General features: G+C 26.2%; 15 protein-coding genes across 15 annotated transcripts; 10 read left to right on the forward strand and 5 right to left on the reverse strand. All coding sequences in view use genetic code 6, as the record gives it.

The window, feature by feature from the left end:
* Nucleotides 1–33: 33 nt before the first annotated feature.
* Nucleotides 34–2001, reverse strand: SS50377_25619 (uncharacterized protein; the record flags this gene model as incomplete). Its single annotated transcript, XM_067909451.1, has 1 exon — nucleotides 34–2001. The coding sequence occupies one exon, from the start codon at nucleotides 1999–2001 to the stop codon at nucleotides 34–36; it is 1968 nt and encodes a 655-aa protein (XP_067762207.1).
* A 341-nt stretch (nucleotides 2002–2342) lies between these two features.
* On the reverse strand, nucleotides 2343–3707 carry SS50377_25620 (Tubulin tyrosine ligase; the record flags this gene model as incomplete). The annotated part of the gene is made up of 1 exon (XM_067909452.1): nucleotides 2343–3707. One exon carries the CDS (start codon nucleotides 3705–3707, stop codon nucleotides 2343–2345), a length of 1365 nt encoding a protein of 454 aa, XP_067762208.1.
* Nucleotides 3708–3805: 98 nt separating this feature from the next.
* On the forward strand, nucleotides 3806–4372 carry SS50377_25621 (uncharacterized protein; the record flags this gene model as incomplete). Its single annotated transcript, XM_067909453.1, has 1 exon — nucleotides 3806–4372. One exon carries the CDS (start codon nucleotides 3806–3808, stop codon nucleotides 4370–4372), a length of 567 nt encoding a protein of 188 aa, XP_067762209.1.
* Nucleotides 4373–4386: 14 nt separating this feature from the next.
* On the reverse strand, nucleotides 4387–4947 carry SS50377_25622 (uncharacterized protein; the record flags this gene model as incomplete). The annotated part of the gene is made up of 1 exon (XM_067909454.1): nucleotides 4387–4947. One exon carries the CDS (start codon nucleotides 4945–4947, stop codon nucleotides 4387–4389), a length of 561 nt encoding a protein of 186 aa, XP_067762210.1.
* Nucleotides 4948–5001: 54 nt separating this feature from the next.
* Nucleotides 5002–5478, forward strand: SS50377_25623 (Ran-interacting Mog1 protein domain-containing protein; the record flags this gene model as incomplete). The annotated part of the gene is made up of 1 exon (XM_067909455.1): nucleotides 5002–5478. The coding sequence occupies one exon, from the start codon at nucleotides 5002–5004 to the stop codon at nucleotides 5476–5478; it is 477 nt and encodes a 158-aa protein (XP_067762211.1).
* Nucleotides 5479–5508: 30 nt separating this feature from the next.
* Nucleotides 5509–6276, forward strand: SS50377_25624 (uncharacterized protein; the record flags this gene model as incomplete). Its single annotated transcript, XM_067909456.1, has 1 exon — nucleotides 5509–6276. The coding sequence occupies one exon, from the start codon at nucleotides 5509–5511 to the stop codon at nucleotides 6274–6276; it is 768 nt and encodes a 255-aa protein (XP_067762212.1).
* A 48-nt stretch (nucleotides 6277–6324) lies between these two features.
* SS50377_25625 (uncharacterized protein) lies at nucleotides 6325–6897 on the forward strand (the record flags this gene model as incomplete). Its single annotated transcript, XM_067909457.1, has 1 exon — nucleotides 6325–6897. The coding sequence occupies one exon, from the start codon at nucleotides 6325–6327 to the stop codon at nucleotides 6895–6897; it is 573 nt and encodes a 190-aa protein (XP_067762213.1).
* Nucleotides 6898–6947: 50 nt separating this feature from the next.
* SS50377_25626 (CAMP-dependent protein kinase regulatory chain) lies at nucleotides 6948–8033 on the forward strand (the record flags this gene model as incomplete). The annotated part of the gene is made up of 1 exon (XM_067909458.1): nucleotides 6948–8033. One exon carries the CDS (start codon nucleotides 6948–6950, stop codon nucleotides 8031–8033), a length of 1086 nt encoding a protein of 361 aa, XP_067762214.1.
* Nucleotides 8034–8087: 54 nt separating this feature from the next.
* SS50377_25627 (uncharacterized protein) lies at nucleotides 8088–9866 on the forward strand (the record flags this gene model as incomplete). The annotated part of the gene is made up of 1 exon (XM_067909459.1): nucleotides 8088–9866. One exon carries the CDS (start codon nucleotides 8088–8090, stop codon nucleotides 9864–9866), a length of 1779 nt encoding a protein of 592 aa, XP_067762215.1.
* A 75-nt stretch (nucleotides 9867–9941) lies between these two features.
* Nucleotides 9942–11057, forward strand: SS50377_25628 (Transmembrane domain-containing protein; the record flags this gene model as incomplete). Its single annotated transcript, XM_067909460.1, has 1 exon — nucleotides 9942–11057. One exon carries the CDS (start codon nucleotides 9942–9944, stop codon nucleotides 11055–11057), a length of 1116 nt encoding a protein of 371 aa, XP_067762216.1.
* A 39-nt stretch (nucleotides 11058–11096) lies between these two features.
* On the forward strand, nucleotides 11097–11345 carry SS50377_25629 (Small nuclear ribonucleoprotein Sm D3; the record flags this gene model as incomplete). Its single annotated transcript, XM_067909461.1, has 1 exon — nucleotides 11097–11345. The coding sequence occupies one exon, from the start codon at nucleotides 11097–11099 to the stop codon at nucleotides 11343–11345; it is 249 nt and encodes an 82-aa protein (XP_067762217.1).
* A 753-nt stretch (nucleotides 11346–12098) lies between these two features.
* On the reverse strand, nucleotides 12099–14645 carry SS50377_25630 (uncharacterized protein; the record flags this gene model as incomplete). The annotated part of the gene is made up of 1 exon (XM_067909462.1): nucleotides 12099–14645. The coding sequence occupies one exon, from the start codon at nucleotides 14643–14645 to the stop codon at nucleotides 12099–12101; it is 2547 nt and encodes an 848-aa protein (XP_067762218.1).
* Nucleotides 14646–14710: 65 nt separating this feature from the next.
* SS50377_25631 (p21-C-terminal region-binding protein) lies at nucleotides 14711–15346 on the forward strand (the record flags this gene model as incomplete). The annotated part of the gene is made up of 1 exon (XM_067909463.1): nucleotides 14711–15346. One exon carries the CDS (start codon nucleotides 14711–14713, stop codon nucleotides 15344–15346), a length of 636 nt encoding a protein of 211 aa, XP_067762219.1.
* A 712-nt stretch (nucleotides 15347–16058) lies between these two features.
* SS50377_25632 (uncharacterized protein) lies at nucleotides 16059–16580 on the reverse strand (the record flags this gene model as incomplete). The annotated part of the gene is made up of 1 exon (XM_067909464.1): nucleotides 16059–16580. One exon carries the CDS (start codon nucleotides 16578–16580, stop codon nucleotides 16059–16061), a length of 522 nt encoding a protein of 173 aa, XP_067762220.1.
* Nucleotides 16581–17314: 734 nt separating this feature from the next.
* Nucleotides 17315–17950, forward strand: SS50377_25633 (Macro domain-containing protein; the record flags this gene model as incomplete). The annotated part of the gene is made up of 1 exon (XM_067909465.1): nucleotides 17315–17950. The coding sequence occupies one exon, from the start codon at nucleotides 17315–17317 to the stop codon at nucleotides 17948–17950; it is 636 nt and encodes a 211-aa protein (XP_067762221.1).
* Nucleotides 17951–17955: the final 5 nt, after the last annotated feature.

Consider the following 17955-nt stretch of genomic DNA (forward strand, 5'->3'; position numbering starts at 1 on the left):
TGAATATAACTTACATATAATATAATATATAAATCACTGTTTCATATCCTCTTACTAACTGCCTAATATTGTTTAAATAGTTTTAAACATCTCAATAGCGATCCCAATGACATAATTCTAGATAGAGCTAGGATCCTCATGATTTTCCACAGCTTTAATAGAAAGACCTTATTTGATGAGAGTTTAATGAATTTCAACGAAAGTCTCTTATAAAATCTATGCTCCCTCATTAATTTCTGTTAACTCTTATTCTTTGACTAAAATATTATTTAGCTTTTATATAATTATTTACACTTATTTACTAGGTTTCAGTTTATAATATAGATCAGGTATATTTCCTATTAGATTTAGTATTTCTGATAAATCTGGCTACTCGTTTCCAATTAATTATTTTTCAATATCAAAATTTTCAGATTATAATTTTTATATGCATAAAAATTTATTATTCCAAATACTACCACTGCCAACCTATACAAATTAGTCTAGTTATTATTTAATAACTTTCACTGGTTAATCTTTTATTTGATGTTAGACTTATTACTTTCTTTACGATGAGAGCTTTGAAACCGTAGTAGTAACTATATTTGATGGGAAATCATCTTGGTCGTACTAAAGTTTCATTGATTATTATGATTTTTTTAATTTATCCACTTTCTCAGCAATTTTAATTCTTTATTGTTTCTTTACTTCTGTCTAAGCTTATACTATATTTACTTCTTATATATCGTTATTAGATTACGTGATATACTTAGAACCATTGAGTGCTAACATTTCGCCTTCACAACTATCCTTTAGCAATTGAGGAGATTACGCTTAAAATTACTCATCTTTTATATTTTTAACAAAATTAAACAATGTATCTGATTAACCTTATTTACCTTATTTTTAAAACGTGTATTCATTATTATTAATCTTACTATAAGTAATATCCTTAGAAAACTCAGTGTGCTTACTCACATCTATATTAATTGGTTTATCATATATATCATCATTTATATTTTATCTATTAATATTACCAAAGTGTAAATTTTGAGTCTGAAATTAATTTTATAGATAATAATTATCGTGATCATAATTAAAATTTAGCTCTTCATGATCGATTTTTTTTCTAATTTCCTTTTTAGAAACCATCTTAATTGGATTAATAAACTCCTCCATTTATAAATCTCTCAATACCGAGTCATCTTCAAAATTTTTAAATACTCTTCTATTTTTTAATTTTTCTACTGGTTAGTAATCACTATATCTTAAATTTTCTATTTTACTGTTCTGAAATTTCTGATACTAAATATCTAAAGCATCTTAGTTTACATTTGATTTTCTGAAATTTCCAGATAATGTAATATGTTCTTTTTAATTGTTTAAATTTGTAGATTAAAATTGCATTTATTTTAAAAAATTTCCTTCAACTTTAGGTATCCCCTTTTAAATTACTTTCTTTTCAAATCTAGCTAACACTATTTCACTAACACTATTCAAATTTAGATCAACTTTGATATATTAGTAACTAGAATCTAATAAATTAGCTAGTCTTACTGCTCCACTTGTCTAAATTTTATTTTTGCGTAAGTTTAATATTTTTATTAGGGATTAATTTTTTAAATTTAAAGCTAATCCATCTATTAAAATATCTAATTATTGGTTAGTAATATCACAATCTCTGAGATCTAATTCTTCAACTATACAATGAGGTGATCCAATAAATATGGATAATTATTTGAATGATGACTGGAATATATTTCTAGAGATTAAAAGTTATTTTAAACCTTTCGGGCTTGTTATTTAATTTGATAGCACACTAAATAACTCTATAAATTAGGAATTATTTAAATTAGAAGCGCCTAAATCCAATGATTCAATATACAGACATGGGAGAACAATTAAAAACTCTCTAAACGTATGCTCATTAAATTCACATTACCATAAATCTAGAATTTTGGCTGGTGAAATTGATATGGAGCGAATATGGTCAAAAGTTATCTTTGAAAATCTATAAGTCATATTTTTGTGTATACTCAATAAATCTGTATAATAACGTAAATTTGTGAAAAATAATAAAGTATTATAAATTTCAATGATAATTAAATTTATTATAAGTCAGATCATATATATTATTAAAGTTATTACCGACAGAATAGCTTAAAGAAATACAAGCTTTTAAACAACATTAACTTTAACATTTGATTGTGTTTGATACTGCTAATTCAACTAACTTAATTCGTATTATATTAAGCTATACCTCACTTTACATTCATAATGCAAGATTTTTAGATAAGTAATATTCTCTTATTAATAAAATAATTATTATCTCATTATTTATACATTATATATAATTATTATATTCACTTGGTGTTATTCATAAATTAAAATTTTTTAACAACCTAAATAAAACCGTTCTTTGCTACTCTCTTTTAATCTCCATAAAGGCATTGCCATTTTAACCCACTAATCTATCTTTCTTGTTTTTATATGTTCTTCCATTAATCCAAAGTTAGTCTATTTTGCGCTAAATTACTTTATTTTGATAGCCAAATTCGCTTGACCTCATCTGGTGGTGGAAAATACTTATCGATCGTTATCCTAAACATATCATCCAAAAGATAGGGAATCAAATTCCATGAAACTGCAGAGCTTAATTCAATGCATGGATTCGAATTTACTTCAATAACATACGGTTATAAATCTTCATCTAGCATAAAATCGAAACCAAATAATTCAAAACAGTTTTTAGTTTGCGCGGATTAAATGAGTTTAATTGAAGCTGCTTACATTGTTTATGCCATAATTTTTTAAATCTTTGGCCAAATTTCCATCAAAAACGATATTTATTTTAAGTCTTAAATAATTATTTCAAATTCCTCAAAGCTAAGCATATTTCCTTCTTCTTCAACAGAATATGTTTTACTATACTATTACACAGCATTATTTGTTAAATGTATAGCTGCATCCGTAGAATCTAGCGAAAATTCAGTTCCTGATAATCGTAAATACCCTGACTTATAGACAAAACAAGAACCATTATCAAGAGCTAAACTGAAACAGCGTATGTCAAATTTTCTATTTTTAATTAAAAGTGGATTTTCTATGTATTTTTAAATAAGAAATGGCTAATTTTAACATGCTTTAGTAATATCTTCAACAGTTTTTATCTCTTTTATTTTTTCCGTTTAAAGAAGCAATCCATTAACATGTTATTCTGCTTCATCTAATGTTGAAACAACCTATATCCCTCGACCTCTGTTTAATCCTACTGGTTTAAGTATCCATAGATTCTTAGTTAATTTTTAAGTATATTAATACTCCACTGGTGCACTATATTCAACTTCTGGATCGATATCTAATTCATCCTTTATGTATAGAAAATGGTCAATAAATTTTTATTTCTCATTTCCTTGATACATATATGTTGGCATCAGAAATTTAAAGGCATCATTTCCTAAATTTTTAGTAAGCAATTTGTAAAATAAAATTTTAGAGTGCAAAACATTATAATTTGGTAGATGTGAATAAATTTATATTCCAGGTCTTAGTCTATTATAAAATACTGGAGCTGGAGAGTATTATTACCATCTAAGATTAAAAATATCAGAATCTTCTGTAACCTACCACCATGGTCTTGTTAATATTATATATTTTATCAAATGTGCATTATTACCCAAGCCTAAAGACAGATACTTAAATTCATTTTGGTTATCGTTTATTTACATTTATTAAGTTAAATATTTATATAAAATTATGTAAGTATAATTTTGATATAAAGAATATTATTATACTCAAACAAATGTATACTAATTCATACCTTCAAATGAATTCAATTACAGTATTAAATCGTTATCACACAGAATTGACAAAAATTATCTAATTAATATAAAAGCAGTCTCCTCCTCCGTTTTAGCTTATTGAAGAAGCTTTTTAAACATTGTAGAAGTATAGAAATGAATTAACATCTGCAACTGCAAAGGCCAAGGCTTTAGTAGGGCAAGAAAGATAAGCACTGTAATCTGCGACATTGTAACACAAAAATTAATTTCAAACTTTTTCATCTTAACTTTAATAATATTAGCCTTAATTTTAAATCCCACAATAAAATTTAAGCATGGAAACACTAGCTTTAGACGCAAGAACACACCTTGATATTGGTGCAACATAGGCTAAGATATCAGCTTAAGAATTAGATCGCTAAAATATATAGCTCACTGGTATTTAATTAGTAGCAGAAAACGTTAGAACTGGATTTTAAAAAGGTGGTAAACTTGCAGATATCATATCATGTGATGAACGTAAACATTATATCGCATAAATATGTTGCTCTTGCGCTAGTATATTCGCCTTAATCGTGGTAGCTATTTTGAAAATGGCTATTAAAAAGTGAATGAAACTCATCGCTCATATAACACTAAAATGTTCAACAGATTCCGTGTGCTGAAGAGTTTTAAAGTCTAGCAAAGTTAGATCTTAAGTAGTCTGTTTATTTTAATATGCATCCATTAGTGAATTTCCCAATTTTCGCATTAGTTCCATATTTTATTATTATTCTTTTTTAAAATCCTCTATTACATGTTTAAGTTATGACTCCAAATTAATATAAATATTAAAATCTTCCCTTTTTTTCATTATATTTACTTATTGATAAAGTGACTTATTATCATTAATTGATATTCGAAGCTATTTTTCCAAGGCTTTAATTAAACCTTAAGTAGGGCCTTGAAACTTTTTACTAATTGAAGTTTATTCATCATAGAGTTGTTCTTCCAGAGTCTTATTTGAATCTTAAAGCTTTTTAATCTTATAGCTTTATACTTATATTTAATTTTTCATAAGTTTTCTCTCCTTGCGCAGTAATTACAGTTCATGAGCAAATTTTAATAATCTATCATCTTATGTATAATTTGTGGCAGGTCTCAAGCCTTGTGATGATTTTAATGGCAATGATTTTATTTATTTCATTTTTATTATGATATATAATAAAGTATGACCATTTTACATATTTGTTTTAAAAAGATGCCTGAGTTACCTTTAGTGCAACAACCTGTTCATCCATTATTCGGCGGGGCTATAACAATGAAAATAAGTGAAACATTTAGAGATACATCTGTAATATAACCATTAGCTGATACTAGAGAATAATTTTACTCTCCTGAGAATAGAGTTACTCTTGTAATAGATATAATGATAATGTTAGAAAAAGATATTAAAGAATCACTAAATACATATCTAAGAGACATAGATGTGTGTTCTGATTCTTAGACTACAGTTTAATAATATTTTGAAAAAGGGGATTGGAAATTTTTGACTGGATTTTCGAAAGGTAGCCAGCACCAAGGTAATATGTGTTTAGGAGTCCTTAGAGATCAGTCAGTTAGTACGGATTTTTTAGTTTACACCTTTTCTAACAGTGAAAATATTAATTACATCCAAGACTGTGTGATTTCTGCCTAATCGTTTAAACTTCTAAATAAAAGTTTATTCACCTAATGATTATATATAATATAATTAAAATATTTTTAAATGTCAAAATTTTTAGTTGGTCATGCAAGTATAGACATAAAACATCAAACGATGACAACTATTAAAAATTCATAGCTTATAACAACTAAACTGGATGATTCTGTTCTGATATATGCCGAATAGGTAATTTCTTCAAATGATCAGGGAAATTGTATTTTATTCATAAAATCTGGAGGTTTTGCTAGATTATATTAAGCTTAACTTTATGAACAGCATTTAACATTATAATAATTCCCTACAGCATCTGGAAACTCATTGCCTACCTTTGAAACATGTACAATAGCGTAATCTGGAACTCTAGTTGGAGTATTAGGTAAATATAAGAATCAAATATTGCTTTATATTTTTGATTTTAATAAATGTACTGCGGCTAGAATTTAGTCTAATAATTTAAACAGTCAATCCAAAATTTTTTCAGCAAATGGAAGGTTGATGATATTTAATGATAAAACCACTTTATATGTAAATATAGACAATTTAAGTGTAGATTAATTATATAATATGAGTCCAATAATACCTCATGGTAATTATATTAGTATTTACCACAAAAAACTGCCTATTTTTGTATCATCTGATGGTATTTGGTCTTATGATAATGGATTATTTTTAAAAATTTCACCGGGAATTTTAGAATGCGATATAATTGGTAATTATTTTGTTAATTTGACGACGAGCTTTATAAAAGAAATTCCATAATTAATTGTAGGATTGGAGCTTGAAAAACAAAATTATGTATAATGCAAATAACTGATAAGTTTTGATGACTGATTTTATAATTATTATATTTAAAAACTATAAATATTCTAAAAATAAGAAATGATCGTATTATTATCTAATTGTTTCAAAGGATTCACTAACATGATAGTCAAAGAGGACAATATTAATTTTGAGTTAATTGCTGAGCAAGTTATTGATTGCCAAATAGGACTTAATGAGATTTACTATATATAACTTGAGCAGCATACTTTAATAGGAACTTAGGAAATGAAATTTAAGATCGGCCTATCTTAAGCAAGCATAGATTATTAAGAGGAATATACAAAATTTTATATAAACAATCCATTTGTTGTGTCCATACAATATATAAACGAAATTGGAGATGTGTATGATGAAATAATAAATTTAATTAATAGTAACAATGGTAAAATGATTTCACTTACTATATCAGTTGTCATTTTACTGATTTTTCTTGTTTTTCTTATTCTATTCCTCAAACATATTTATTACAGAAACAAGAAGCGTTTAAAAGGAAATGATTATATTATGGCGAAAGAACATTAAAAAATAATGATACATCATTAAAAAAGACTACGTAAACTGAACCCTGGTTTTTTAGTTGATTTTAATGAAGTATAAACCTTGTAAGAATAAAATCTAAAAATTTATTGATTATTTAATATTGTATAAGATATGATTTATGTTTTTACCACTTCAAAACTATGGAGGAATATCTTAAACGCAATAATGAATTGCACTCTTTTATTCAATAAACTATTACCGAGGCAGCAAATACAAAACCTGAAGATGTAGGTGCTTTTATCTTATAGAAATTAGAGGCAAGACCCGACGTATAAAGTAGTGCAAAAGTACAATAGGTTACTGAATCCTTAATGGAAAATATTGAGGAGAATGAAACTCCAACAGCTTAACCGATGAGGCGTCGTGGTCGTACTATGTATTCTAAAAAAGTTGAAGAAAAAACCGTATTTGAAAAGTTTGATAAAAATGAAACTGAGTTAGCGTTACTACTTAATGGCCTAAAATCATCGCCTTTAACATCATAATATTCGGATATTTATCATATTGAATTTGCCTAAATAATGAAACCATTTGATTTCTAGTAAAATGAAAAAATTATTGTTTAGGGAACTAAAGGTGATTATTTTTATGTATTAACTGCCGGTACTTTGGATGTTTTGGTGGATGATAATAAGGTTAATACACTTAAACCAGGTGCTGGATTCGGAGACATGGCATTGTTATATAATTAACCTCGTAATGCTACTATTTTATGTGTATCTTAATGTAAATGCTTTGGATTTATAGGTGATGATTTTAAGTCTCTTATTATGCATTTACGTACTTCTGAAGTATAAGAGATTAAATTATTCTTGCATACAGTTAGAATGTTAGATAAGCTCGAATCGCAAGAAAAGTATGTTATTGCATAAGCATGTAAAAAATAACTTTACTCTGCTAGTAATCATATTATTACTTAAGGAGAAGCAGGAGAGTCATTCTTCTTCCTTTGTCAAGGCTAGGTAGAAATTTTAGTGGATGGTATTCGTGTTAACTTATTAAATGCTCCTAGCTACTTTGGCGAAGCAGCTTTGCTTCATAATGCACCTAGGAACGCCACTGTTAAAGCGATGAACGATATCGCATGCGCTTAATTAGATAGAGGTACATTTAATAATTTACTTGGACCTTTAACTGATATTATGGAAAGAGATAGAATTCCAAGCAGTGTTAGCATGGAATAAATTAATTTGGCTATGAAACCTGTAAGTGACGATGATCAGTGATGTGAAAATAATTAATATTATATTTATGATATTAGATATTAGTAGTTTTACTGAATGGATGTAAACTAGTATATAACTAAATTAATTGATGTGGATGTATAACTATCAAATATGTACTAAGAGTAGTAATAAGTAATACAGTAGGAATTATCTTTAAAGAAAACATATTAAGATGAGATGGGGTAATTAATTGATTAACTTTCAGAACAGAAATCTTAATTAGTTACTGATGATATCGTATTATAATAAGCATAAATTTCTCAATACGCAGATGAATACTATTAGTCGCATTTTTCCATACTTTCAAACTTAAAGTCATGTTTATAAATAATAGAAGCTAGGTAAAATAATTTATCACTATATGATAATTCATAAAAACTCATTGCGAAGAATTAATTTATTGATGTGATTAAATTAGTCGCAAATAGTTTTAAAGGATCAAACCTAATAAGCACTTAGTTTATTGATAAATAATGTAAAACATTTGACCTTATAAATACATATATAAATAATTTAGAATAAAGTACAATATTTTCTTCTTTCAACCCTTAGTTAATTTATTACTAATCATTAAGTACAGACTTCAATAATATAATTTAATTTTATACTAGTTTTATTGAAAAAGAGCAAATACCAAATTAGTTATGTTAATAAATTAAATTTTTATCAGATATGACGTAAACTATTGTTCATTAGCTAGAACTGTTATTTAAAATTTTAATATAGCTCTATGAAAACTAATACTATCATTTTTTAACGTAGATGTTTCATAACTAGTATATGTTCTATATTATTGAAGATAATATTGTTGACTAATTATTACAGCGTGTTGTTATTATTTTTGATAAAATATATTCATTTATTTAAAGAATAGAGGAAAATAGTGATCTTAAACCTAGTATAATTTTGACTACCATCAATCTTCTTACTAGATTTGTAAAAATACTTCAACTAAAAACTGTATAATTTAATGAATATCTGACTAATGTAGATCACAATTTTATTGAGACCGTTTATTCGAAAAAAATTACCCCAGTAATGAAACTAAATACTACATCTATTAATTCATCATTAGAAATGTATTTTTCATATTTAATGGAACTTTCGAAAGAAGCCTTCAAAGTAACAGTTCTATCATAATCTGATATGCTAGGTACTGAAATTATTTCATAAATAAAACTTACCATTGATAATTTTACAAATATTGAGGCAATAAATTTTGATATGCAACTATATATTGATGATTATTTGGTATTTTGCTAAAAATAAATTATATAAATTATTGCCTAGCTAAGTTTATAATCAGCATACTATCTTAGTTAAAATTTAAAATAGTATATAACTACATTATAAATACCGTTAGAAGCTAGAATTACTCATTTTCTCACTATAAATGTTAACTTAGCACTCGAAACACTTAATTCAGCTATTTTTAGAGCAGCAACAACATAAGATTTTTCATCTCTAACTGATGAATTAAATCAGGCGTACTCAACATAATCTGGATAGTTTGATGCATAGCCACACGCTCCATGGTCAGCACGATTTAGTGTTCTTCTCATTAAATTAATAATTAAATAAATATATACCATTGGAAAATCAGTTAAAATTTAAAATATTAATACTGCTTTAGTAGGAATTAATTTATTTTAAAGAAGCATTAGTTAATTGCTGCATATGAGTGGAGGTTAATATGTACTTATATTAAGATAATGGGTAAGTGTTAGTTCAAGTATTAATATTGATGAAGTATTAATAATTAAAGAAGAATATGGAGGATAATGGAAGATAGATGGAGATGAATAATTAATTTTACGTGCAAATTTAAAGTGACAAGAATTGGTTTAACTATATCTTAATTTCATTTTATACTATTATACATTATATGGTATTAACTTCTTTATATTAATGCACAATAATTCGGTAGCGAAAGAAAAGCTTCAGCCTATTTTTCTAGTCCAGTTATCTATTGTTTTAAATTATAGTACTATTATGATACCAATGGCATCTATGTATTAATCCTAAGATTCTAGTTACTTTAACTATTTAGTTTTATAATTTTTATTTGTTCAAATTTCAAGATGTGGACATATTTAATATTTTTTTAATGATGAAAGCATCCCATCAATCAGATTTTATTCATACTGTAATTCATTAATAATAACATTATTTGTATCTACTATTTTAACTATAGTTGATGTTAAATTTTCTGTATTTTTCAGCTATTTACTAGCAATACCATTTTACATTGAATTTTAGATATTATTATATTAATAATAATACGGAGAATGCTTTTTTATGCAAATACTTTAGTTTACATCTGCTTTAATGTTATTTAGTTATTTTCCTACTAATATACCTTTATAAATTGGTTATAGATGTTTGATTTAATTGATTATATCTTTAGTTCAAAGGTTTTACTATGTTATTACCTAAGATCCTGTCAAAAAAATGGAATTTAGACTTTCAAAAATTATGGTTCCGTTTTTTACGTTACACCTTGGATTTTTCATAGGAAACTCAATACTTACTATCTCTTTATTATGCTCTGGAGACTAAATCTTAATTGACAGATTATAATGTTTACTCACTATAATGTGTAGATCATTATTTTTCCTACCTTTTCCGACAAATTTTAATTATTTCTAAACTTCATAGATAGTAGGAATATGTATATTCCCCATTTTGATTATTATTCTCTGTCTAGCTTTATCTTATTTTAGCAAATATTTTTCTTTACTTTATATGTTTACACTATTGTTTTAAATTATTCCTGCAATTTCTCTATAGATTTGTTATTTGCTAGTACTGCCCACTAACTATATTCTCCTTTAAGTATAAAGTTTTGTTATGATTATGCTTACCAGTTATGTAGATAGTCTTAAATCAGAATTATCAGATCACAATATTTATTTAGTATGGTAATGCTCAGGATTCTGTGTGGATTTATTCTTTATTGTGTTCTTTTTTAATAAGTTTATAAAAATTAGGGATAGCAAAGTTTTACTAAATAAACTTTTGTGAAAATTATGTTATTATATATTATAATAATATTTGTATAAAATGATTTCTAAGCCTTATTAATTAATAATGGAGGCTAAAGGCATGCACATTAGTGTAGAGTTACAGAATAATCTTTTATATAATGGAATTTTACAATTTGTAGATCATCATATGAATATAGAATTATCAGATGCTATTTGTAAAAATAAGAAAAATGATTAAAAGTAACAAATATTCATAAGAGGCTCAAATGTTAAATTTGTAAGTCTTCCTGAGGTTCTAGAGAACTCATTATTATTAAAGTAATGAATTAGTGAAATATTTCAGACATTATTATAATGTTTAAAATTTCATATTAATAAAAAATAAAATGAAATAACGATTTAGATCTTCATAATCGACGTCATAAGTAGATATTTATATTGCCAAGTATAACTAATAATAACTTAGTTAATCATATAAACCTCCAGTTAACAATACCAATCATTACACTAATTTAATATAAGCGCCAATATCTTTAAAATAATAACAAAGATAATTATAATTATCTATTTTAGAAGCAAAAAAATCATAGACGTAGCATCCAAGTACAAAATTAAAATAAGTAGAGTTACAGCCATTATAAATATTTTAATATATAGCTACTGAATATGTTGACTAGAAAGATAAGGATATCCATATGTCTGTATTAAGAATTTAGCTGCAAATTTTAATTTCTGAAAAATTTGACTTAATTTCGTTTATTATAAATAATTTTATGAATATTAAATAAAATTTATTTAAATAATAACACGTACAAAGCATAAGAAATCAGTCTATTTTACGAAATCCTGATCAAGTATTTGAAATAATAACTAATAATAGAAGGCGATCATCTCAATACTTTCCTCTTCTACCTAATATGAATGAAACTCTCACATATATTGACAATTTGAAAAAAAATCGAATATTGATACGAAATCTATCAATCGATACAGCTGTCGAATCAGTAAATAAGCTAACAAATAAATTCATATAAACCATCAAAAAATGACACTATAAATTATACACAATTACATATTATCATGAAATATTTTCTTCTTCATAGCTACCCTACTCGTTATCTTTTATTTTACCTAATTACAATTTTATCTTTAAAGACTTTTAATATGTCATTTCTTCTAATGCTTTTTCCAATTTATTTACTCGATTAGTATGTTTTCCAATTACATTCTCTTCATCTTATTATATTTATTCTGCTTATTCTTATTATAAAGTTAACATTTTTTTTTCATAATTTGATGCATATGAATCCATAATTTTCTACTAATCTATTAAGAATAATTCCTACTCTTCTATATATTATATAGCATTGTCTTCATCTATTTTCTATAGTTTTATAGTATTGTGTATTTAATTAACTAATGTGGTGTCCATTTTTTCTTAGTATAATAGCATATCTTTTTCAAATTTTATCTTTAGCTATTACATTTTTAGAACATTACTCTGCATTTCTTTTGCAATTTAATCTTGTCTTTATTTAATTCTTTCATCTGCTTTGCATTTCATTTTAAGCAACTCTGGATTTATGACTACCTCTTTAGGCTCGAAAGGTTAACCTAAAAAATATGGTAATCGTTTATTGTTTAATTATCCTTTGTTATTAGGCTATTTTATTAATGCACGGCCTTTATTCTTTTTTAATTATTTAACTTGTAGCTCTAATAATTTCCTTTATTCTTCTGCTTATTATTTAGCTTCCTCTAGCAATCGTTTTTCTTCTGCTTCGTTCAACAACTGTTATTTAATAATTCTTTCTTCTTCTTCTTTAATAATACGCTCCTCTTCTAATTTTTCAAATTCTAATCTATCTTATTCTTCTTATTATTTTCGTAAAATTTCGAGTCTCTGAAATTCTTTCTCAGCATCTACCTCTTTTCTATGTTTCTCTTCTGCCAAAAACTCCATTCTTATAGTTCTAGCCTGTGCATATGTATGCAAAATATACGACTTATTTTCGGTAAAAAGAATTTATTTTGATTTCTCAGAAAAATATTTACTGAGAATTTCAATATTTAAACTTCCCATGACTTATTTCTCCATGTCTTCAACATCTTCTTCTAATATTTTAATATCCTGTTCATCACAATAAAACTAATCCTTAATATACATTCTAAATTCAATTTAATTACTGAGAACTTTGCTCAAATAGCTTTTACTACTTTACAAAGATTTTTACATTTATTTAGAAGTAAACTTGATCTCTTCTTCCTAATATATATTTTCAGAATAATAAGCAAGAAAGCAAGAGACTCCTTTCTTAGCTAATTATAATAACGAATGTTACTTACTGGCTAAATATTTAACTAGAAAATTCTAGTTTTCGTAGTTTTAAAACTAAACATCCTAATTTTTGATTTTTCCTATTGCCAAGCCACCAGTACCCACATCAAAAAGCTAAAAATTTAAATCGAACTTCGAAGCACTTAAAAATACCATAGAGTGAACATGTTTCTTTATTTAACATCCAGCAGCTAGGAACGACGCATATTCTGTACTTGTATCCAAAAATTAACCATATGACATTTTAGGTGATTCGATCTTGTTTATAACCTACATAATAACCGTAAAACTTGAATTTTCAACATTGAAATCCTCGTATTTCTAGCAATCTAAATTATCAATTATTGCGTTCTACTGGGTGAAGGTTTTTGCCAACTTCTCTATCTGCGTTTAGTAAATCGGCTGATTTGCGACGAACCGCTTGAGGTTATTCTCAGTCTGATTCTTATTCTTGTCCAACACGTAGCGCTGCAAAAATCCGATCGTATTTGTGAAGAATTTGCAGCTCACACCACCGCCTTTCGAGTCCTTGAACTCGCTCTTTTTAGTGTGCAAATTTGCAAGCAAATTGTCGATTAGCGAATAGAACTGCGGAGGGTACCTGGGGGAAATTTCAGTGATTTGGAAGGTGGCAGTCTTACAAAATGGCCTTTCACAGAGTATTTTTGCTGCAAAAATGGGTGTCTTCTGCAGATTCCCGTCGAAGTTGAACTGCAGGGAAAGTTTGATCAGGATCTCCTCAGAGGGTGGAAAATAGACGCTCTGCAGCGTTGCCCCGCGGTCCGGTAAGAACATCTAGAACCACATCATATCCGACTGAATCTCAAGGGTGAGATAATTCCAAAGTTGCTGTTTTGACTCTGGAAGGAGGATTGACGGAGCGTTGAACTCTAAAAACGGGAACGTGAAATAGAAATTAAATTTGAGCTCTGTAATGACTGTTGTGATGATAATTTCCAGCTTATTGCATTTGAGCGTAAGCTGTTACTGCGTACTCTTTGAAAGAGAAACCGTGTTTGTTTATAAAAAATAACTATGTTACCAGTGGTGATTCATGCCATCAATTACATCTATAAGTGTTAGTTTTGCAATAAACAACGGGTTGATGAACGTAGATTAAAATGCAAACTCAATTACTCCTTGAAACTATGTATTCGCTAAAATTACAGTGTTGGAATTGTAAAATATATCTTCTTATCCATAAAGTAGTATCTAAAGCTAATAAAAATCCGATTAATTTTTAGATATCCCTTTAGACGTATTAAAGTTACACATAGCAGAATACATTTTTACAAATAAATATTAGTAATTATAATATATGAGAAAATGGTATTAGGTTCCACTTTAATCTAATGGAGAATTTTGATTTTGAGTTTATTGACATTGATGAAAAAAATAATGATGATATTGATATACTTTTTTAGTAAAAATATAAAAAGGATCCATTTATGTCAGTTTCATAATCTTTTACACAGTCATTAATTAAATAAAAAGAAGTTGGGTGTATTTCAATGATAGCTGAGACACCTATTCTGGCTTGTTCTGCCATCTCTATTAAATTTGCTGCTTATGATGAATATCTTAGTAGTTTTCTCAAATATTTCCCTGCTTCGAGTGCACTCCTTCATAATAATTCGGTTTTGTTATTAGAATCGCTTAGAGCATTTAACCTTCCAATGTAAGCGGTACTAGCGGGATATTAATGTGTTTTTGAAGATTTAAAATGGGTTCAGTCTAATGAGTATAATTCTACGATTAAAAAAGATTTCTTTAATTGTGATTTTTATTGGATCATAGCAAGCTGTAAAAATAATGGAAAATAAATTGAATTAGAAAGCTTAAAGTAAATAGAAGTAGCAGATATTATGGAAATATCTAAATATCAAAAATTATATAAAAAATGTGGATTTGATGAAAATGATGGTATAATCAGTTTGCTTGTAGAAAGAAATAAATTAGAAAAATTAATATATAAATTAAGTCAATGATAAATTATATTTTTAATCTTAATGAATTTTTATTTTTAAAACATTACTAACGTGAAATACTAGTTAGAAATTTTTTTATTGTTTAATATTGTGCAAATCTAATTGTAATATAAACTAATCGAAATGAAAAAATTAATAGAAGATAACATAATGATACATATTATCTTGTAATATAGAATTATATCATTTATTTTAAATTTATTATTAATCAACTAAATGTCTATAATAAATACAATATCCTGATGTAAAGTCTAGTTTATAATAACTAAATTTTACATTAATAAAAAGGATATTTGTATAATATGTATAATCAAATATATTGTCAATTCTATTCTGATTTAATTTGTAACCCTATTTTTAAGTTCATGTTATATTAGATCGGTATCTATATTAACAAAATAATTATTGTGGAACTTATCTAAATAATTAATTTGACTTTTAAATATATGGTCTTACTATTTAAGAAATATTCTAATTAAATAAAAATTCAAAAAATATATAATTAATTAAAATTGTCAGAAATGTTTATATTTTCAAATTAAATACTACTATAATAAGCTTTCGTATTATTTTTATAAAAATAGTAAATAACTATTATTAAATAGCTTATCAAGATTTAAATAAAATTTGAAGACCAAGAAGTAAATATTTGATTAAAAATAATTACAACTATAAAATACATGTTATTTTTCAAAAATATATTATATAATACTCATTCTAATAAAAAAATATCATCTTCTGATGCATAGTCACCGAAAATATTAGCTAATATTTTCTTTGATTAATTTTTTTCTGACTTACCTTTCCTTGTCGTTTATGGTAAAAGATCCATCTGATAATTAAACATCTATAAGTTATCATCAAGATAAGTTTTCGCAGGTTAATGACATTTTTAACTACCTCGTAGTTTTTCTATAATATTACAGTCTGATAGCAGAGCATTATTGACTATCCGATGATTTGTTACTTAATCCAATTACAGCTATTCCTTTTGTTTCATCCCAGCTAAGTTTATCTAGTTAAAGCAACCTTTCTTTGTTGTGGGACTTATTCGTTACTTCTTAATATTACCAACATTACAATTGGTTACACTATCAATACCATGAAATAATTACGTTAGAGATCTACTATTATTGTTTAAACTATTAATTGTAATAGGGCCAAATATAGTCTATGATTATGTAACTTACTGATGCTATTTCGGATAGAAATTTGGTTTATTTTTCAGAGTCATTTTTATTATAATATTATAGTAATGTGTCATAGTTGAATATAATGTTAGTTTTCAATAAAATACAGGAATTATATAGTAAGCCAATATAATAGTATATATAGTATATTATTAATATAATTAGCAGTAAAAAGTCTGTAAATATTTTATTTAATTATGTATAACATGGTATAATAAATCATAAACATTAAGCTATCAACAAAGATAATTAATTGCTAAGTATGATATCAAACATATCCTTTATAAGAAGTGTATTGTGAAATATAATTAATAAATATTTCTATTCCTATATAACTTGTATTCAAACTTCAAATATTTAATCATGCCTTTTAAATCTGTAATTGCTATTCAGATGAGTATAATTATATTAAGATTTACAATAGTAGATTAATCACTCTGTGATAAATTTATATAGAATGAACACAACTTTGTTTAGCTTATAATTTACAGTTATAGATGTACTACAATTTTTTCATAGTGAAAGACTTAATTAAAATATATCCATGAATGAATTGAATTTCGCCTAACTTCCCAAAATTATATTATTAGAAAAACATAATCTACAGCACTTGACAATTGAAATTAACTTAGTATATTATACTAATTATACGTATTATCATCGGCAGTTTCTTTATCTATGACAAACGAATCAATGCTACAGATGAACAAATAGTATAATTGTCAGTAAGTATATTTAAATTTTAGTATATAATATTGATTATTATTTATTTATATTAATGAATTCTATTAATTAAACTCTCCCTTAAATACTAGCAGCGACAGAATACAAATATCAATATAAACACGTCTCTATTATAGTTTCTTCATTTCCTATACTAAACTTAGCTATTGATTCAATTTTTAACCCGACCAGAGATACTTTAATAGGGTCTTTCGAAATTGACGGATTTTAGCAAAAAGCTGGCTATCATTTAATGCAGAAAGTGGAAAGAATTGGAAAATAGTCTTTAGGCACTGTAGTTAAGACAATGGCATATGATTTGCCATATAAATTCATCATTCACGGAGTTTTCCCAGACTGTAGATACAAACTCCCAAACCCTCAAGCTTACAAGTAGTGTATAAAATAAGCACTTTCTTTGGCAGATTTTTACAAAATGAAGTCTATTTCGTTCCCAGAATGCGGGATTAAAGCGCTCGAATGGCCTGAAACCGAAGCAGTAAATTTGCTAACAAATTGCTTTTTCTAGTGGATTAAAGCTAACCCAGACTCTACTTTAAGCTGCATAATATTGTGCACAAAAAATAAACATTTTTAGTCAATTTTCGTGAATAAAATATAAGCTTTAAAGATTGCATACGAAGGAATAGAGTATTACCAGATGCTGGATGAACAATCTGAAGTATAGTGAGTAAA

This window comes from Spironucleus salmonicida, chromosome 6 (assembly GCF_000497125.1).
Source record: "Spironucleus salmonicida strain ATCC 50377 chromosome 6, whole genome shotgun sequence".
NCBI classification, from domain to species: Eukaryota; Fornicata; order Diplomonadida; family Hexamitidae; genus Spironucleus; species Spironucleus salmonicida.